Genomic DNA, 21756 nt, shown 5'->3' on the forward strand with positions numbered 1-21756 from the left:
TGGTCTAGAGGAGAGTGAGAAAGATAGGTTAAAAAGAATAAAAGCAGATGAACCATAAATTTCAGTGCCACATTTCGTATTTGTTTCAGTTTGTTCTTTTATTCTCTTTTACTTCCACATGTGTAGTTGCAATTTGGTTTAACCAGTTGAAATGACAATAAATCTTTTGAGCTGTTGTGAAACTCTTCCCTGGCAGCTGTGTTGTAGTTATAGATGTAAAAGATCAAACTGAGTACTTTCTGGAAAAAAAGGAGAAATTAGAAAATAGATTCCTTTTTTGTTTCTTTTTAAATTGTACAGTTCTTGTTAAGTGCCTTTATATAGTTCAAGAAGCGATATTTTTTTAAGCGTAAAACAAACACACTACTACGATACACAAACTAGTCTTTGTTAATATCCTTCTCTAAATCTGATGTCACGACTTGCCGCCTGTTTTCATTTACAATGGGGGAGTTTTTGAAAAATGAAAATACATCAAAACTTATTTGTCTCACTGGTAATCAGATATTTATGTCTAAATTTAATGGGCCCAATTAAACTGAAACCTTCAAATTGGTCACAAATTGTGCAGTATTTTATCAGTTGACAAGGACAACTTCGACAGAGTGCTGTTTTTACATGCAGAATATACACGTTCCTTTAGCATTTCTACACTATACACAAGGAGGCATTGACCAAGAAAAGGAAAGGTTAGTACAAATACAGTGCACTATGACAAGTTGGGAAATGGACACGTAGTCTGCAACGTTATATTCAATTTGTACAACCCACGCCTGAGATTCAGATGCTGAGTGCTATACAAATGTAAAACCAGCCTGTTCAAACAATTGAACACTGCTTTTTTTTCTTGCCAGTTTGTCTTTTCAAATTTTCCATAAATCCCCAGCAGCGGCCAAAGTAACATGTCATTAAATTTATATATTCTTTCAAAAAAGAAAAACTCTGCTTGAGTAAAAATAACATTCTTTAGAAGGTTGACCTCAAATATTGATCATGGTAAATACATGCGTGATGCATGGCATGCATGGACTTGTTGTGGCGCAAACTAGATCCTTTGTAAATATACACATCCCAGCGATGAATATACATGTACAAACAGTTGGACATGAGTCGGCCTGTACTTTCAACAGAGTGGGAGCTCAACAATAAATACAGTTACTTAATGCTTTGAATGGAAAAAGGAAATTATATTCACAAGTATCAATAAAATTCAGGCCTCACTCACAATCAAATTCAGGAGCAATTCTTTTATGATGCCTCATCGAAGTCACTTGTGTGTAATGATCTTGCTTGTTCAACATCCAAGACAGTCGAAGCATTCGTTTCATTTCCAGGCAACAAGTGAAACTGACCACTAGTGACTGAATGCTTTTTGACAAAGCTGTAACCTCGGAATAAGGGTAATGTGACAGATAACACTATGGTTGTTTTACTATGTAAAACACTGGGGATATGTAACTACACTTGAGACTTGGGAGTCCATGGCGTGATCATTAAAATGTATATCATATAATCATTATGGGCAACTGAAGAGATAAAATCTATTACTTTTACATTTTCCCTCAGCATGATAAAGTTCCATTAACTGACCTTTAAATTAAATAATTTATCATATATTATTAGCTATAGAATCCAACATTTCAACTCTCTCAATAAGACCATCTAAATAAACATCTGCTAGTGACTGAAAACAAGGTGGAAGGGTTAAAGGAACAGTTCACCCAAAATACAAATAAACAAAGTCTTTTGGCACCTAATGCAATCTAACCATCCAGATCGTTTCTGTATGATTTGGCGAGGTCTCCGGTCAGTATCTCTTCACCCAAATACAATGTGTATATGTATGCGGGGCTCACACTGTCAAAACTTTAGATGTGAAATATTTAGCAGCTTGAGCTTTTTCCAAAAACAATGACGGTGATACAGCTTGCAGGAAATATTTCCCAACAAAACTCTTCTCCCCCCAGGGTTGTGGGTTGATGCCGAGTATCTGTGTCATTGTTTTTGGAAAGAGCTGCCGCTGTTTTTCTTAGTTTGAGTTCTGGATGGACAGATTGCACAAGGGCAAATGAGAAGATATCTTTTTTTTTTTTTGTATTTTGGGTGAACTGTTCCTTAAAGCTCTTAGCCAAGGTGAAAAACAGGGGCATTATCACAGTATTGTGACAGGAGACTAAGCTCAGATCGGTTTCTCTCAAAGCACAGTGAGAAAGAGGGCTGGAGTCTCTTGTGAGATGGTAGATGAGGTGTAACGTTATGCCACCCATGACAATAATGACTCCTCTATAAATTTTACCCCAAGCTAGCTCTGCCCAGAAGATGCCCTCATCTGACACCACGAAACATCAAGCCTGCATGCATTACGACACAACAAAAACCTCTCTTGTGGACGCAAAATTATATCACTAATGATTCCTGTTACAGTTTGTACAAAGATCGGTGTTGTATCATTCTGAATGCAGTAGCTGACCAGACCTTGAGCTCATGATTGGCTGCTTCCTGGACTGGAAGCAACACAACCCAGGTACCAAGTCTGAAACAAACAGTGGCGTCTGCGAAAGCCAAACACACCAAGTAATCTCACCCGTCTGCCACAAAATCACGAACCCACGGCCACTCAACCCAAATCTTTCTGATAACTGTATGTAGCAGTAGGTATGTGTAAGATGAAGTTCTAACCTGTACAAATAAAAACAAAACAGTTGTAGATGGATCGGGGGGAGGCAACAGAGAAGCTAGGACTGTGGTTGATGCTGGGGAGACGGAGGTGTGTCTGGAGCTCCTGAGGCTCCTCCTGCTGCCTGTCTGTCAGAGCTGAAGCCCAGCCCCTCGTCCATCTGCTCCAGTTCACTTTGGTCCAGAAGCTCAAAGTCCTCTTCCTCGGTTGGAACTAGCGTGTCGTCAGGCACCTCCTCGCCGGCGCCGCTTTCTGTCATAACCGCTTCGTCCGGGTCCTCGTCGGGCCCCAACGTCGCCGTCGCAGCAGGGGTGGCGTAGGTCTCCAGAGCGCCTGGGGGGGTTTCGGTGGGGAGGAACTCGGCCAGGGAGGGCTCCTCGCTGGCCTCGCTGGAGCGCAGCAGAGCTGACAGAGTGTTCTGCACTACGGTGGAGATGGCCGTGCTCACGATCTCCTCACTCAAGGCCTCCAAGGACCGCTGAGTGCCCTGGGTTACCGTGGCCTCCTTTCCCTCTCCTCCTTGCCTCCCCGCTCTCTCGTCTCCCGTGCCCCCCTCTCCTCCGGGTGGCCGTCCGTGTCCGTTGAAGTGTGTGTTCACGAAGTGGAGCGGGGATGCCAGGTGCTGGATGAGAAGGCTTGCCGGGCTCAGAGGCTCACCCTCCAACGTTTCCCCCCCCTGGGCTCCGTCACCCTGGCTGGGGACTCGCATGGGGAAGTGGAGCAGCCCGTGCTCGATGGACGGGAACTCCTCAACTGAGGGGAACTCGGGCAAGTCCCGCAGGTAGGCTTCTTCTGGGTCACTGTGCACACTCTGCTGGTCCATGTCTGGGGGTGCAGAAAGCAGGTCAGATTTATTTAGATGGCATCAAAGTCAACTTTATTTACCAAGTGCAAGTTCTATCCCAAACAACCAAAAGAAAGCATGCAAAAATTCTGGTAAAAACAGGACAAAAAAGAACAGATGATCATTTTGCAATATGAAGAAGTGAGGGCACTACAAGTCAGGATTTGGACTATATAAGTAGACCTGTGTGGAAAAGCCCTGCGGTTACACAGTTAGAATGCTAAAACTATTTTGGTACAGAGAACCACTGTTTTCTGAAAGCATCTTCTTCTTTGCTTATCAAAATGATGTTATTATTATAATCAATATTTTTATTTTTAAGTAACCTTCCCTAACCAGGAAAACCCCAGTTGAGATAAAAACATGTAGACGCTGTAGTCTTACATGTTGTGAAGATAAAGCAAAACCGACTGAGAAAGTGAATGTTATATATCAGCAGATCCTGGAAACAGTGTGTGCTCAAGGCCACACGTCATTTCCAGTGATGTTTACCTTCAGAGACGTCGGTGAGCTGAGGAGTGGTGGCTCTGGACACTGAGAACCCTCCGCTCTCCAAGATGGACGCCTCCTCGTCTGACAGCTCTGAGTCTGTGATGGCCATCGCCAGAGCCGTGGTCTTCACATCCACCTGACCAACGACACCACAGCACAGTGAGGCAGTGTTGGTTATGAAGATTAAGAATCAGAATTTGCTCTTAATGACTTGCCTGGTGAAATAAAGGTTGAATTAAAAATAAATAACTGAAGGATGATTTATGGAATCCGAAAAAATGTACACATATTTATCACATTTTTTCCTTGTTGTCTTTCTCATGAATCATTTTCTCCTCAGACAGCTCATTCCTCAGGCCTGAGAGCTGGAAAGGCCGATCAAATTCTTAAATGTACAGTCATATGTTTAAAGAAAAGCTTTATGTTTTTAATGATAATACACAGTGGTCTCACAGGTACAGTATTGTGTGTTTTTTTGTGAATAAAACACTTCCAATAAGCATGTCGATCTAATAATCGACATTCCTTTGCCTTTGCTTTCTGAAATGCAGCCAAGTGGATAATTGATTGAAGCTACTTAACAGTCCTGCTGTTGTACCGTCCTCACAATCACGAGGACCACGATGAATCTTGTCACACCAAATGTCACGCTCCTGAATGCTGCCCTGCTCCCATAGGCGGCCTTACGGCTGCTGTGCACACACTCTAACGCCTGTGGTGCTGGATGGGTTTTATCCTGCATGTCCTTACCGTTGGAGCGAAACAGGACAGCTCCTCCTCGCTCTCGCTCTCCGTCTCGGCCCTGGGCTCGTCCCCCTCCTCCGACTCCTTCTTCACCTCTGTTAACACACACGTACACACACACTTTTAAAATGGCACCCACGACTGGGAAATGTGAACTTCAGATGAACACCAGCGTCACATGGTAGTGATGGCTGACGGGAGTGGCATTCTATATTATGCCATGCCTTCACAAGTAAAATATAGGGTTTATGTTTTTTTTTTCCTGCAGAACATACACACTAACAGCTTGTATCAATATTACAACCACAAGCACTGCTGGTTTCCTTTAAAAACCATGCTTAAATCTATGTCTGGGGCTTTACAAGAACACTCACTCCTCTTGTCGTGCTTGCGGTGCTCGGTATCTCCCTTCATGCTGTAGTCCAGTTTCATCAGGATTGGCTCCAAGCCGGTGTACATCCTCTGGATCAGCTCATGATAAACCACCAGCGGCCACAGCAGCACACTTAAGGCTGGACAGACACATTCACAAAAAAAAAAAACATGACTACCCTTGTCCAGCACAACTACTGAAATATCATGGTACTCGCACATAGAGTGGATACTTTACGTGCAAAAACGGCAGACTTGGCATGGACGATGCAGCTACTTTATGTGATATAAAGAGATATACTTAACAAGAGGATGTGAAAAAAAATCTATATAACCACTTAGCACAATTACACAGCAATGTAAGGGTGAAATGAGAACAAACAGGATTGCTGATATTGGTCCTATAGAAGTCATTAACGAAGAATGCAAACCACAACAAAATGTAATTACTTTGCTTTAAAGCAACACTGCCATTAACAATAACCGCACCCTCTGGTAGTAATGAGAGACAAAGAATGCTACGGAAAGTTCAGGGCCTGGCACATCAAAGAGCTTCTGATGCCGATGAGGTCAAAGATAGCTCACCTATGATGTAGGAGATCATGATTCCTGGTACATAGTGTCCGACCACAGCGAGCACAAAACAGCCGCTGCACATCATCGCACAGAACTGGGAAGCAGAGAAGGTAAACAGGGTTACTGAGGAGTCGGGGTGCAGGGGAGGAAGTGGAAAAAGTTGAATCTCTGCAGGTGTCGGGTGTGTGAGAGGGTACAACGTCTGAATGTGTTGCAACTGCAGCGCCTGAGGAGATCATATAGCTTGTTTTTGACAGCAGCGGTTTTATATAGTATATAACATCAAAGACAGAGAGTGACAGAAAAAGGAAAACATATTTGAGAGACACACACTCATCCCAGCTATGCAGATTCACATCCCATCATAACCATTTAGATGGTTGCTTAACTGAATCCAAAGACCTATTCTGTCTTACGGTAATGGCAATATGGACAAATTATCAAATGGTGGATCAATTATCATGATATGTTTGGCTGAATACTTTGATATTGCAACAGTATTGTAGGGATGAAGATGTTTACACAAAAGGGATTTTAAATTAACAACTATCTTAAAAGCAAATATGATGACCAAGCATCTAGAGGCAAATAATACAAAAAGTAGAATCCTTTTCTGAGTCTAATCCACTCAGAAAAGTGCATATCTTTACTCTAATGCAGGCTTTAAAACCAGGAAAAGACATATATCTATACCATATCTCCATATTACAATATCCAAAATCCCAGATGACATCTAGTCTTATATCACAATCAATTTAGCATTGATATAGACATGCCTTCACTCCGATCGAGGCGCTGCGTGAAGACTAACCAAATATCTCACAGACATATAGTTAACATGAGGAGGGGTAAAATATCTGACTTTCAGACTCCAGGATGGATCAAAGGCACAATATTATAATGATTCTCCTCGCTCTACACGTATTCACATTCCCATTTCCCGTTGCCTGTAATTCACCGTAACTGTTTTAATTGTGTTATCTGTTTGGCCCTGGAGTCCAGAGCCGAAGCGCTGTACCTTGCCGTGGTTCTGACGTTTGTACTGCAGCATCTCCTGCAGGTAGAGGCAGCAGGTCAGGTAGCTTTCTGCCAGGTGGTGGCTGAGCTCGGGAACGCTGAGCAGGCGCTGCTCCACGCTCATGGTTTCTCTGTGTGCAGAGGAGGACAAACACACGCACAAACAAAGAAGAGAGTTACAAAATCAACACTTGCAAAGAGCAATAACCTGCACTTAACAGGCTATACTTGAGGTTTCAGAGAGAGGCTGCATAGCATTCCACATGCAAGGAGGAAGGGAGACTCACCAGTGAACACAAACAAAACTGACCAAACTGGACCAGCAGAATAACACCAGTTATGATTACATGTTAGGAAATGTGAAGAGATGATGAAAATCACACCACAGAGACAGAGACACTGTGGAACCTTTACATAACATGATAAAAGTTTAACTAAACTGAGCTCAGGAAATGAGAATAACAGAGTGGCACAGCAGAAAATATTATAATGCAGGCACTCTGTTTACAATGTATACACTACGCACCTTTGCACTGGGTGGGCCTCTGCATGTTGAACTGCAACACAAGAGAGGAAGACATGATCAGCTGTTGATCTTGTGCATATTTCAGTCGAGGTAACAAGAAAATGTGCTTGAGTAATGAGTCAAACACTGAACACACAAGACTCAAAGCAAATATATGCAAATTGAAAGAGATTAAAGAAAATTGTGGAACCTTAGGGTGAACAGAGTCTCAACAAATTTTCCCTTTCCAAGTGAACAGACATATTTTTTAATTATGAAAAAAAATAATAATAATAATATTAAAAAATAAAATATAACGCTGGGTCATCAGGTTTCAAACTCACATTAGTTTTCATTCTTGGCCAATGATTAACAGAGTCATTTAAATCTACATTTTCTACATGTCCGCCTTGTGTTTTACAGACCCTGGAGCCCAGCATTTTTGATAAGGCTAAGCAAATATATTATTTTGCCTTTATACTGACTTTTATTTAACAAAAAAGTGAAAAGTTTTGGTGTCCTGTTGTCTGACTGCTGATTTTTAAAACTATTTATTTATTAATTTTTAAAGAGGTTTTATCACCCTACCAAACTTCAATTCTGGGGGGATACACAATTGGAAAAACTATTGTGAACTGTTATCAACCTTCAAAATTTCCTAGTATTTTATTTATTTATTTATTTTTGTCTTGGAAAAAACAGGAGCATGACAACAGGATTTTAACATACGTGCAAAACTCTGCCTGATCAACCACCAATCACCAACACCAAAAAAAATGATCACGTATAAATTCAGCGAGGATTTTTCACCCAATGAAGGTGCACGGCTCCACGACGACAGCTTTTATCTTAGCAACACTGAACATTTGCTTGTGTAATGAGTGACAAACCCAGAGGACAAGATTCAAATTACATAAGTGCCGGGCTTACCAGTGATGAGGGGCAATTTGTGCTTCCATCTCTCCAGCAGCATGAGTCCCAGCAGGGACACACTGAGCAGGAACAGGGGCCGCAGGGAGGTGGAGGACAGGAGCCTGAGAAATTGATAAAACAACGTGCGTTATGTTCAACAGCAGCATGGACATAATGGAAACACAAATCACTATTAGGAAACTTCCACGTTTTAGTAAACAGGGCTGAACGATATATTGATATCTGATCAGGCATGATATTAAAATCTCAAAAGGCAACAATATGGACGATAAAAATTAGAGTTATGGTTAGCCGAATACAGTGACTGATCAAATAAAATAAAATAAAATATTTTGTAAAGTAACTGCATTCTCCACATCCACTTTGTATTATGATGCTGTTTTTTAAGGAAGGCTCAATTTACACTTAAAACATTGTTGAAGCATTGAGATATTGCACCAACATGTTTGACTTTCACTGTTTTTAAATTTATTTATTTTAATGCAGCCTAAGACAACAGTAATTGCACTTTCTACGTCCATTTGGTATTATTATGCTGTCTTTAAAGAGTCACTGTGGCCACACTTTAAATTTCAAATACCTGTGAACCCATAGTCATATCGTATATCGTATCGCCACCGAGATATTTGGCATAAATATCGTGTTGTGACATGTTGTCCATATCGTGCTAGTAGAATATGAGTAGGGAGAAAGTGACAGCTGGCAGGAAGCGACATGAGGCTGCCAGGATTGAGCTAAACAAGAGTTACCATGCCTAACATTTCAAAATAACTTTCTGTCACGACCACACACCATCCTAAAATATTCTTTAAGACATGTCGCCGAATTATCCGAGCTGGAAATTAAGTTAAACTGCCGCGAAGAGTGCGTTAGCATGCGGCTAAAGACGTGGGATTAGCTAACTTATCCTGACGTTCACTAGTAATGCAGCTTGGCTAAAGTTAGCCCGCTAGCTAACGGCTGCAGCGATACCGGTGATAAACAACCATAAACAACAACAAATAAACATCTTGACGTTTACCAGAATAAGGTGTTGAGTGTCAGGGCGACAAAGATGCTGTACAACGGCCTCTCCCAGACGAGCAGCCTCTGCACCCACAGCAGCAGGGGCTCGTACTGCGATAGCCAGCCCTGGAGACGCTCCCGCAGGCGGACGAGCTCCGGGTTGCCGTCCCCGCAGGCCTGCTCCGACGCCCCGGCGGGGAACAGGGCCTCCAGGCCGACCGAAGAGGAGGTAACCGAGGGGCGTCTTCTGGCCTCCTCTCCGCTCGCCATGTTTTCCCCCTACTTTGTTATGTTGTTTTGGAGATCACGGGGTGTAGGGAATGACCAACATCAAAGCAGCCAGAGTGGAAAAAAATTAAGCTTCCGGTTTCCGCTTTCAAAATAAAACCATGTTGACAAATGGGACAGCGACATTTTCTTGTGAGCCAAATACAAACGTACAAAATGACACGGAAACAACCTGATTTATTTTTTTTTTTTTTTAGCCAATTAATATGCAATCACTGCCCTAAACCCTCTCAGATAATTAACATACATTCATTGTTACTTATGTAAGCCTGGTGAAGAGGCATGCTGCTGAAAACTCGGACTGAAACACTGTTTTAGCATCTAAATATTCTTATATAATCTACTGATTGCTCTGTTTTATTTGATATAATTTTGGTATTCTATATACACGCAATAGGTCTTTTCAAATGCAATGACTATGTTTACACATGACATTTATTTATTTATTTATTTTTACCTTGGAGGCAGTATTGCTCAATTTCCGGTTGGTTTAGATTAATTTCCAGCAACTTGACGTATCTACAATATGGTTGGGCGAATGGCTCTGACAAGGCCTGTGACGGATTAGAAAAAAACACAGTCACGTGTTTGCTTTTTTTTTTTTTTTTTTTTTTTTTTTAATTGTGTTGTGAGCTCGGAGCTCTTTCGTACCACCCTGTGGTGTTCAGATGCTGCTGCACACGTTGAACCAGATACAGCAACATTTTCTTAAATTTCTTATGTATATAAAAAATCTTATTATATTTTTATGTGAAGAGAAACTATACGAGAAGTTTACACCATCCAAATCTGCATCCCACCTGTTCCTAATCTGGAGGCGTGTGTCTGAGCCTTTATCAGCATAAGGCAACGCCTCCTAAACACTGTATGAGACATATCACCCAGGCCAATGACAGCCAGCTTCTGCAGTGCTCTGAGCCCCAGGCTGATGCTGTGTGCAAAAACGCACATCAGCATATGCACTTGTATTGTAAGCTCCTCAGTTTTAATGTTGACACTGTTTTCATGAGAAAGTTTTATTCTTGTTTTATTGAATCTGATCTTACCTTCTCTTTTATCTGTTGGTGCAGGTCACTTTCTGTTGAGCAGAAAAAAAAAAAAACATCTGCAAGGTGTTGTGAAGGTGTGCATTGCTGTGTGTGATCGCTGGTGCACCCCTGAATGAACTCCACATTTTTCACTTGTTTTCAGCTTGCTCTTACATTTCCCCAGATGTATTTTTCCAGTTACTGAAAAGACCAGCCATGTGCAACCTTTAATACAAATGTTTAATACAGAAATATACAACTTTGAGTAATCATATTGATCAATTTGATCAAATGCAGCTTTTATGGACACTATGCTGGGGACTTTATACTCATTACAATATAAATAAGACTAAGCAGACCCACAGTGTGTAGGTTACCTGAAGTAAGCTCACTGTGTCCATTAATTTTACTCCACTATCCCCCAAATACACAAAACTCCCTTTTATGACCACAACGCCTGTCTTATGATCAAGGTAAACACCAACACAAGGGCATTTTTCCTCCAGTTTCCTCTTCGTTTCTGTCATTCAATCGTCATTTCTGAAAACAAAAAGCACAAGGATTCTGAGTGTAGCATTATAACCGCACCCAGTGAGAGCTCAGGCGATCCTCACTTGCAAGGCATCAACCAAGAGAGGCTGCTATCATGTTTTAGTCGGGGTTGTGTGACAAATGCATGTATGTTTGACACATGCATGTATGAGAGAGTCATGCACAAGACGTGGCTGTCTAACAGTGGGGCTATTTTCTTCTGTTGCACTGACAAACATGTGACAGCATGACATGTGAGCCAAGTCCTGTTGCAACTGTCAGTGTAATAACTTCACACCAACATGCTAAACCATTAACTTAATAACAATTTTCTGTATAATGTAATAAACCAGTTGATGTGACAAATTTCCTGCAAATGTAATAAAAAGTACCTACCTTCAATGTAATATGTTTTTTTTTCCTGTTAACATAATAATTATTACATTAATGGGAAGGTTGAATGTTTCACTTTTAAAAAATAGAATAACTGAACTGATAATGTAATAATCAAAATTCAATACTCAACTGTCACCCAGTGGCAGGTTTGCTATTAATGATAATTAAACTGATTAATTAAACTGTCTTTTGTTCATTCTAAGTATTTTTTCTCTTCTTTTTGTCTTATCACAATATTAGAACATTACTGGGATGAATTATATTAACACAAAGGGTGAAATGTCCAGTTTTCAAAAATGTCATCATTAACCTGATAACTATTTAAGTCAAAATGCAATAGATAACTCATCCATTCACAGATGTGTATGCAACTGTGCAACTCCCATGTACCTTCCACTAACGCAATTATTATGCTATGCAGTGCAAATTGTTATTACATTGGTGGTTTATTCTGTTATTGCATGAACAGTTGCAGCAGAGCCTCTGGTGGCTAGAAACCAGACAGGAAAAGGGAGGAAGGGGGGATCCACAGCCTACCTGCCTGGGTTCAGGGCTAGAGCTCAGGCCTACAGGCGGTAAGGGGAGGAAGGGGCACCCGCAGCACCCATGGTGCTAGGACAAAAGGGCGTCAATACCTGCTGGGGATAAGACCAAGGCCTGCAGCAGGTCGGACAGAGAGATGATGCCTTTCACCAGGTCAGCTCTGTCCACCAGGACCAGCCGATGGACCTGTGAGACAGGACGAGGAGGGAGACGTTCACCTCGGCTTCTCATGCGATATGATCACAGAGCCTTTGCCCTTGAAAGAAAGCTAAAGTCAGCTGTTGAGGGGAGGATCTCTACCTCAGCTTTGACTATCCGGTCGATGATGGTTTCCAGGGTTTCGTCGGGATAGCACTTAATCACACCCTCGACAAAACACGTGCGTCTCTGAACGGCCTCCTGCATAGTCATGTCCAGGTTGTTGTACGTCTTCTGGGCTGCGAGGTTCTGCCATCACAGCAACACAGAAACCCCATTTGTTGACTGCTGTATGGTATGTTTTGAATGTATGCAATTGCAAATATCAGCCTGATTTCACAAAACACATTACAGGAGATTGTTTGATTTCTTGAATAAAACCAAGGCAGAACTTACAATCACATCAAATCTTGAGTAGAGTGCCACCACTTTGCCTGAGGGAACAAAAAATTGGATGCTTTAAGAGATTCAGCTCCCGTGACTGGACATTTTCTACTTTACATCAGGATTTAAACAATGCAGACCTTGCTCGTCCACCACTGGCAGCGCAGACACCCTCCTTTCTACAAAAATGGAGAGGGCGTCATAGACGGTAGCTGTTTCACGAACCGTGGCGATGTTGCTGAAGGTTCCTATGCCCAGCTCTTGAATCGGCCTCTGAATGAACTGAGGTTTGGGAACTTTCCCTCCCTGAAAACAGCCAAACACCACAGAAGAGGAATGTTGGTACTGAGGCTGAGGCTTGTTTGCTCTTGAGTAAGAGTAATTAAAGTAGTTAAGCATTTACAAAATAAGAAGCAATTTATATTAATTTGCAAAAAGGAGTTTGCAAAAGCTGACATTCAGCTCCTGCTGAGCTCCCCTGATCTTTGACAGCCAATATAAAGAGCCATCTGCTGAATCCAAGGTGTCATAAAAACCCTTAGCTTTTGCTCTTTATTTTCACCTCCTCCATTTTACAAAATTCAGCATGGCAGTTTGAGAGTTGCTTCGAACAGGAAAGGGAGTGCGAGAGGAGAACATGACTTTCATGGGGTGATGGTCAATTCATTTTCATGCAACGGGAGCGTCACTCTAACACCAATGAGCCATGTCAAAGCTTGCTCACAAAAATATGGAGGAACTTCAGGATTCTCTTGTGGGTCAGAATGTGCAAGACGTTCCCAGACTCGGGGTCAATCACCGGCAACCTGTGGATCTTGTACTTGAGCAGGGAATAGATGGCATCAAAGAGGCTGCAAGGAGAAGAGAAGGTATGGAACGAGGAAGTTACTGACAACAGGACATTATAGAGTGACAAAACATATATATTTCCAGATCTGTGCATGAGACGTGCTACATAATAGTTTTAGCAGGACAGTTTCACATGTGGGAGAGTGTTGTGTGGGCTCACCTGGCCTCAGGAGAAATGCTAATGAGGAAGTGATTGGTATACTGCAGAAAAACATCTGGACAGAGAAAGAGAGAGCCCTTTAACGGGAAATCACAACAGAGACGTGTACACAGCGGTGATATCATTGGCCGTGTGTTAGTTATTTACTTTGAAATGAATCACCTCTCCATGTCTCAATCTTGTGGCTCTCCAGCTCATAGATTTGAACCTTGCAGGGGGAAACCACAATACCAAGAGATCAATACGAAGTCATGATTCAGCCATTTTAGGTGCAACTTGTTGAAACTGACTTCAGTGTATTTGCTACTCACCATGGGTGACTTATAATAGCGATGTAAGATATTGATGAAATCTGTAATTGTCAGCATACCTGTGAGAGGAAGAGAATTATGCCACTATTACCATAATTCACAAAGGGTGATTTTTCACCATGGCTGTGTCATTAATCTCTCCTCTTACCCACAAATCTCTGTAACTTGTTGTCCCAAAGAGGTGCAGCCCTCAGGCCATTGGCCACCAGTGCAAAAAAGGCCTTTTTGACCTTAAAATATCAATAAATTCACAGTCAGAGTTAACTTTTACAAGCTATAACACATACTTAATAGAGTATTTGTGATGTTGCTCTTACTTGTAGTGTGGTATCAAATATGACCAGTTTGCAGCTGGTTGGAATGGCATCATAGCAGCAGTGATTTTTCATGAAATTCATGTAGACTGTGGCATCAGCCTCTAGGAGAAGACACAGTCACATATAGGCGCGGCTTATTACAGCAACATAACAGATATTCATATTGACATGCACAGATGCATACAAAACCACATGGCTACTAACAAACATAAACACACACACACACCCATATTCATGCATGTGTGCTCCCACAAACCTGTACACATGCAAGGAGGGGAAAGAAATGGAAATAGCCACTGTACCTTTATTTTGCATTTCCTTCTTCTTCTTTTGGAATGAGACCTGCAACACAACACACGCCATAAAAGACTGCCAGAATAGCTCGAAATCCACAAGGCGACCACACACTATCTTTCCAGTTTTCCATCTCTTAATTTTAATTGTGCCTTACCTGACAGGGAGGCTCCATGATTCTGTTTTGCGTCCATAAAAACGTTGCGCTCACAGTACAAAACAAAAACTGCTGCTGGCTCGGCTCATGCCTGCATACGGACAGGCCTCCGCTGCTCCTTGCCCCTTCCCACGAAGCAGTTGGGTCTATATTAGGAGCTCTCAAGCGGTATGTGTCAGGTCAGGGGGGGTTGGGTTGGGTGGGGCGAGGGGAGATGGCAAAGGCCCAGTAAGGACGGTCCCTCCAGACTCCTGCTTCCTGTCTCCATTAAACACAAACTTGTCGTCACCTCGGCTTCGTGGTTGCTTACAGGGCTGGATTGGCTTTTGAGAGCGTAATCTCCATCTGTGGGCTGTGCTAATACCGTCTGTTTCGAGGGGAAAGGAGATTACACAGATGCATATGTTTTGAAAGAATTCATGTCGGGTGGTGGCGGCTGACACATGATGCTTCATGGTGATGGGACTCATCAGTCACTAGGATGCATTATAGTGCAGATCCCTGTGGATTTCACAGCTCAGATTAAAAATCACAGAAGTATGTTAGCTGCAGTGTGGTGCAGCACACACAGGCTGCAAACACAGTAACTTCTGACCCAGTGCTGGTGGTGATGCTGTTGCTCTTGTTTGTTCTGGGCTGTTTCCTGCAGGCTGTTAGTACTACATTGTTTTAAAGAGCCTCACGAGTTCAACAGGAAACCCAAAGAGTGTGCTTTGCTGTGCTTGTGGAGCAAATCTCGTCACAGATGTAATACTCATCAGCCACGGCTAGCTTTGAACCAAGTTACTATGAATAATTTGAACAATATTAACTGAAAAATATTTGTCTATTTAAGAGCTTAAATGTCAAGACCTACCGTAAATCTCTGAGATAGTGGGTTTTCATTGTTGGTTGTAGAATCAGGTTTCAGTAGATTTTAACAAGGGCTTATGCTCCCCTTCTCTTTATATTCTGACACGTTTAGAAATATTTTGAAACCAACTGTACTGCCGCTCTTACACACATAAATTCACAGGCTGTTTTGGGAATGCATGGTACCTCCGTGTGGGACTTGGAAGGTTGTATTTATGAGTGGAAAATATGTGCTGCACATTCATGAGGCTAAACTTGTAAATAGCATATAAATACCATACCATATAATACCATACATACCGTATAAATAGACACCAGAGAGAAGTTGGTCGTTCTTCTGCTGCTTTTGTGCTACAACAGAGCGATCTGTTTTTGAATGGAAAGGATATAACAGAATTTGCATTTGCTTAGAAGATTAGAGCCCCATTAATAGGCTAATTATGAACAAGCTGAAACTACTCAGCTCAGTAACAAGCAACTGAACTTGGCAAAATCAGAGCGTGCACTGCAGTTTTTCAGTTAATTATGTTCTCAAGAGCTAAAATACAAACACTATGAAAATAACACTCTAGGATACCTGCATCGGCCTTAAAAGCAACTCACAAATCACAATCTAGTGCTGACACATCATAATCACACAAATGTTAAGCAGAAATTTCAATTTTTTATTAAGACTGGGCTTCTCTACATATTTTTACATCATTTGTATTTTACATTGTTTACAAAATTAAAGGACATCGTGCTTCCAAATGTCTCAAATTCAGATGCTCTGAGCAATGTGATAAAGGCTCAATCTAAAAAATGTCCCTGGGACCACATTGCCTTTCTAGGAAACAAATCCATGTAAAGCCAAGTAAATAATGTCAAAATATTACCATCCCTAGCATGTTTCCTTTTCCACAAAAAACTGGCATTCACAGGATGAATCTGAGGATGCAATGATCATGGAGTGACATATGTTGCAATGGAAATGGATAAAGTTGTGCAAATTCCAGATGCTATATTTTGGTTTCAATGTCTACGGTGGTATCATGTCTCATCCATGTCAATAGAGAAATGTTATCAAAAGGTTAGAGGTTAATAGCCTTCAAACAGATCCAAGTTCACAAGTGAATGCCATTATGTCCAACATTTCCACTTCAAAAAAGCCAAGCAGAATAACTAGATATCATCTAAAACTCTAGGAGCCCACCTCCCTGACTGACAGGTTTACCTAAAGGGAAGGAAAAAAGTAAAAAATATTGGCTTGTAAAATGTCTTCACTGTGGTAAAGTCTGACCTGTCCCAGGAGTGGTTGTAAAGTTATGTGGCTTCCTGTTGCAGAAATATGAATTCCCCCACACATAATAAAGATTAAAATATGATATCCGCAGCATCCTATTACACAATAAATAGAGAACAAATGAGAGGAAAGGCTAGCTTTTAAATATCAGAATGTGGTGTTTCTGCCTGTGCTGTCTGTGGTTAATGACAGTTACACTGAGGTATACAAACTAAGAATGTGCATTCAGATTGTCAACTGAAGATTCCCTTTCTTGCTGCTTTCTCCTGACCAAAGCTTTTTTTTTTTCTCTCAAGTTCAAGGAATACTTACAAGAAAAAGGAGGGCTTCAGACAATTTGAAAACTATTTCTCCAATGTTAACAAAAAGTATCAGTTGTGCTAAATCAGTGCCGGAAGTATCGGTGTGACCATTTTCAAACAGTAAACCTACAGATGCAAAAAATGAGAATGTTAAAAACCAACCTCCTACTCCTTTCTTCTCAATCTCAAGCCCTATCTTTAAGATAAACATACTATGAAACTTATCAACTTCAAAATATGCTGCTGAACCTCCTAACACATTCTCCAACCTGTCAAGTAGCATGCAGCTATAGCGTCATAGCTGAAACATTAGATGAAAACTCACTTCAAAATACAACAATCGCTCTGCATCAGCCTCTCGCGCTTTAACTTTCCAACAAAGGTAGATGTGGGTAGCAAACAAACTTGCAAAACCAAAGTGCAGGCAAGCAAAACATTTCAAACTAGAAATATTGATTTCCATTTTCTCCAATCCTCTTAAAGTTCCTTGTGATCAGCTATGAGGTTAAATGTGAAACCAGATATAACACAGAGAATTAAAAGAACTATATGGCATCTCACTTATGGCAAATATTCATGAAATGTGTGAAAACTTCATCTGTTGCCATTCTATAGGTTTGGGTATTAGGTGAATTTCCACACTTGCATTTGCAGTGTTTGAGCGATTACTAAACTGTGCTGTAACCCAAGGCAATTCTTGTTGTTTTGCATGTATACTAAATTTGGAAAAGTATAGAAAAACATCACTGTGAGCGGTTGATGAGTTATGAAAAGAATGCTGGTTTCATTTCCAGAATCCATCACCGCAGGTCGACAGCAGTGGAGTTTGTTGGTCTTTAGCCAGGTATAAGCAGAGCCTCGGCTTTGTCTAGGGGCAACATGGATTCTGGATGGCAGGGTCCCGGCCGGAGAGCGGGCAATACCCCCAGGCGGGAGTCCAGATTTGGCGCTGCACCCCCAAGGAGGCTGGAAGTCAGCCATGGTGCATGCAGCTGATGGTTACCGATGGGTCCGTGAGCAAACAGCGTTGAGGAGGTGTTCCTGGGCCCACACTGAAGTGGGGGGAGAGAAGCAAGACAACCAGGGCAGAAGAGCGAGGCAGCAGACCATGTCTGGGGAGATTCCAGCTCAGATTTCAGTTCGGGGTGTATGTGACCTAGTGAGGCGAGGAGGGAGCCCCAGAGACATAGAATGGATGTCTGGGAGGACGCTGATGGGGGGCTGGGCTGGTGGTGTTGGTTGTTTACAAGTGCACTGGTCTGGCGATTTAGACTCTTGTTGCCCTGGACGCAGCAGGGGAGGCGGTAGGCAGAATCAGGGGTGTCAGGTTGTAGGCTGGGGGTCTGGACAGGGACCTGGCTGACTTCAGCTGGAGGAGGAACCAGGAGCTGGCTGCTCCTGGGAAGACTGAGCTGGTGCAGCACGGCGCTGGTGGCAATAAGGCCGGCCACACTGGTCAGATAGACCAGGCCAAGCATACAGGACACCTGAGGGAGTGAAATTAACAAACTATAGTCAAACTGAATCCGTTAAACATTCTGAATATTCTAATACAGCATGCACTGTTATTTAATTATTTTCTTTGTTCAAATCACTTGGAGTTAACCCTTCTCTTGTTCAGTTTTGTGGTAAAAAAAAAAAAAAGTAAAGAGAGAGCAGAGAAAAAGGTTCTACAGCTATTCCACAAAAACAATGAGGACAGCCTCAGAACCCATCCCCAGCAAATAAATGCCCTTTCAATTCCCTTTTTCACCTTGGTGAAGTGCTGGTAGATGGCTGTGAGGGCTTGTCTCCATGCTGACTGCTCCAGCAGCACACAGAGGTCAGTGTAAGTGAACCAGCCACGTTTCATCCCCTGCCGCTCCGCTATGCTGGGGACCAGATGCCAAGAGTCAATAATACTCATTTTACACAGACAGGTTAGGTCAATACTGACTGCTGAAGGTGTAAGCAGATGGCACCAACCTGGTTTCCAGTTGACTTAATATGTCAAAGAAGTCACTAGGCTCAGTGAAGAGGCTCCACTCCTGGAAGACATGGTACAATGGTTAGGCAAGGGACACAGACAGACAGACAGACAGACAGACAGACAGACAGACAGACAGACAGACAGACAGACACACACACACACAGGTGCACTTACAATGGCATTCAAGAAATTCATCTCCAGGGTATTCACAGTTTGCACATCCAGCTTCCCAGCTGCCCCCCATTCATCGTTGAAAACCTCCTCGTCCTCTCCTTCATCATATAGGTACTTGCTGGCAACCATCTGAGACACAGTGAGAAATGAATGCATGTCATAACACATGAGCATAAGTATAGCTCCAATGAGGAATGAACTCCATGCAGAATGAGCAGTTCACATGCCAGAAATAATGTTGTGATCCATATAGAATGACCTCTGAACCAAAACCACATACCATGGAGATCAGGAACAGGTCAGAGGAAGAAATCTTTTGCAGGTATTCAGGGTTTCTGTGTCGGAGCCTTTCTATGTAAACTAGAGCCAGCATCATGGCACACGGAGAAATGCATGCCTCCCTGAAACAAAAAGGCAGTTTTGTTTTAAATGATTAGACAATGCTACCCACTAGTAGTGGAAAAAGACACAATCAGTAAGTATTGCAAATCTTTTTTTTATTTTTAAATTAATGAATAAATTTAGAGCAAAGATGTTGATATCATATGAAACTAGATGACCTAAGGAATCCTTTGGTACCAAGTATGTCATGATTGTCAGCAAGGATACTAAATACTGCTCCAAAGTTAGGCTAAATTTTGGCAAAGGGAAACTGGCAATTTCAAAGGTGTCCCTTCACCTCTGACCTCAAGATATCTGGATGAAAATGGTTCCTATGGCTACCCATGGGTCTCCCCTTTCCAGATATGCCCACCTTATGCTAATCCCATGCGGTTTGTAGCACATACCATGCAGGTTTTTGCATACAGTACAAATGTGTTATTTTGGCATACTGTAAAACGGTGTATTTGTGCAGACTGGGAGTTGCATAATTTGGGTTTGACTGAAAAGCTGAGACTCTTAGGGATTCAATGAGCCACATTTTATTCATGTGCGATAATGTTACCTCCCATAGTAGCCATTTCATGGTAGAGAGAGCATTTTTTTGGAAGCTGACATCATTGTACAAAATTTCCTATTACGACCTCTAGGATAATAACAGCTTCTTGAAATTTTACAACAACTAACTAGAGTATAATTCACAATAAACTGTGATATCAAATTGCAATACTATCCAAGTATGATGGTAGTATCGGGAGATGAGAATACCATACCAGGTCTACTACACACTGTGTAAAGTGTCAAATGTCTAGACTGAGTGCACACTCAGCATGCTGAGCACAAACCTGGCAACATGAGCAGCATACTTCTTCTGGAGCTTCCGGATCGGGCTAGGAGCAGATTTCTGGAGGATCTCTACGGCAATATCTGGAAACCAAGAGAGTGGAGAAAGAGATGAAAGCTGTTGAATGAGTCTATCTATTTGTATTTTTTTAAGAGGATTCTGCTCACTGCATACTTGAGATCTGTGCAAGTAAATTGACCTACCTCTATGCACATTTTATACACCCATGCACACGTTTTTTTCTGTTTTTTTTTGTTGCACATTGCTTTTTGCACACTGGGTTGTACTTAAGTTATTCTGTTGTACTCAGATCTTATTCTGTTATACTTAGATCTTATTCTTTATTTCTATTTTTTATTTACTTAATCTGTAATCTGTGGATACTGCTGAAGAAAATGTGAATTTCCTGCGGGATGAATAAAGTATATACCTACCTAAAAACCTGAAGTTGTGCCAAATACACCAATTACGAGTTTTGGGTATTGTTTAGTTTTACAGCACCATTTTAATGTGCAAATGTAATTTAACAGGCTTTGACTCACCTGTAACAGGACAAGACAGGGCATCCAGAGAGACGTCTTGGTCCAGGCCGTAATACAGTCGCTTTCTCACTCTTTCAGACAACTTCTGGTGTCCAGGAAGAAACTGCAAAACATTAGAGTTGTGGTTTAACTTAAGGGCAATATAATATAACATATGAAGCAACAAGCTGAATGTAATACACCAAATATGTACGTTAACAAATTAGAAGCGAACATCGCGAGCTTAGTAACCGATTATTTAAGACAGCTACTGTTATTTAAAGTTTCCGTTACGCTTGAGCTTTAACATGCTAACGCTAGAGCTAAGTTGGGCCCAAGACTGTCTACCATTATTGAGTAATAACTGATTACTGCCACAACATCTACTAAACACGAATAAATTGGACAGTTTCCAACAAATAAAACGTCGGGCCACAGCCCCGCAATTGGCTTAGCTTAGCTAGTATTGAGCACCTTGATAGCATTAGCAGCTAAGCTAACGCTACGTCGTAGTTTCTCGTCCTCGCCGCACAACATACCGTAAATTCCTGGAAGTCCGACAGCTGAAATGTCCGCTCGTTAAATAACGCGTCGAAATCCATGCTGCCGGTTGAACATCAGCTAGCTAAACTAGTTAGCGAGCCAAATGTCGGAGAAAACGACTTATCAGCCTGGGCCGCCGCCTCGCTAAGTGCAATGCGTCTGCTAGCTCCACGCCCCGAGTGTCAGCGCCGAGGACAGAGTGTTTCCCTCCGTCTCCAGCCCGACGCGGGTGGGCGGGGGAGCCGCGGGAGAGGCTGCTCTCAGCTG

General features: G+C 42.0%; 3 protein-coding genes across 5 annotated transcripts; all 3 read right to left on the minus strand.

Annotated features, from left to right (window-relative positions):
- Positions 1–77: 77 nt before the first annotated feature.
- On the minus strand, positions 78–9514 carry retreg2 (reticulophagy regulator family member 2). The gene is made up of 9 exons (XM_030068533.1): positions 9182–9514; positions 8158–8261; positions 7249–7279; positions 6724–6853; positions 5715–5799; positions 5132–5269; positions 4764–4852; positions 4014–4149; positions 78–3502 (listed from the first exon to the last, which is right to left on the minus strand). The coding sequence occupies exons 1-9, from the start codon at positions 9433–9435 to the stop codon at positions 2736–2738; spliced, it is 1734 nt and encodes a 577-aa protein (XP_029924393.1). The 5' UTR covers positions 9436–9514; the 3' UTR covers positions 78–2735.
- A 1250-nt stretch (positions 9515–10764) lies between these two features.
- Positions 10765–14741, minus strand: prkag3a (protein kinase, AMP-activated, gamma 3a non-catalytic subunit). 3 transcript variants are annotated; one of them, XM_030071119.1, is made up of 13 exons: positions 14622–14741; positions 14473–14512; positions 14171–14271; positions 14002–14083; positions 13854–13912; positions 13705–13750; positions 13543–13597; positions 13258–13384; positions 12674–12839; positions 12546–12583; positions 12252–12398; positions 11946–12137; positions 10765–11021 (listed from the first exon to the last, which is right to left on the minus strand). In XM_030071119.1, exons 1-12 carry the CDS (start codon positions 14637–14639, stop codon positions 12021–12023), a joined length of 996 nt encoding a protein of 331 aa, XP_029926979.1. In that variant the 5' UTR covers positions 14640–14741; the 3' UTR covers positions 10765–11021; positions 11946–12020. The 3 variants fall into 3 exon arrangements, with proteins under 3 accessions (XP_029926979.1, XP_029926972.1, XP_029926964.1); XM_030071112.1 differs by having other exon boundaries at positions 12044–12137; positions 13690–13750; XM_030071104.1 differs by having other exon boundaries at positions 13690–13750.
- A 1376-nt stretch (positions 14742–16117) lies between these two features.
- On the minus strand, positions 16118–21751 carry cnppd1 (cyclin Pas1/PHO80 domain containing 1). Its single transcript, XM_030071839.1, has 8 exons — positions 21486–21751; positions 20968–21070; positions 20427–20508; positions 19481–19601; positions 19201–19329; positions 19023–19084; positions 18811–18928; positions 16118–18544 (listed from the first exon to the last, which is right to left on the minus strand). The coding sequence occupies exons 1-8, from the start codon at positions 21546–21548 to the stop codon at positions 17894–17896; spliced, it is 1329 nt and encodes a 442-aa protein (XP_029927699.1). The 5' UTR covers positions 21549–21751; the 3' UTR covers positions 16118–17893.
- Between the last annotated feature and the right edge of the window lie 5 nt (positions 21752–21756).

The sequence above is a fragment of the Myripristis murdjan genome, chromosome 2 (assembly GCF_902150065.1).
Source record: "Myripristis murdjan chromosome 2, fMyrMur1.1, whole genome shotgun sequence".
In the NCBI taxonomy this organism is placed as follows: domain Eukaryota; kingdom Metazoa; phylum Chordata; class Actinopteri; order Holocentriformes; family Holocentridae; genus Myripristis; species Myripristis murdjan.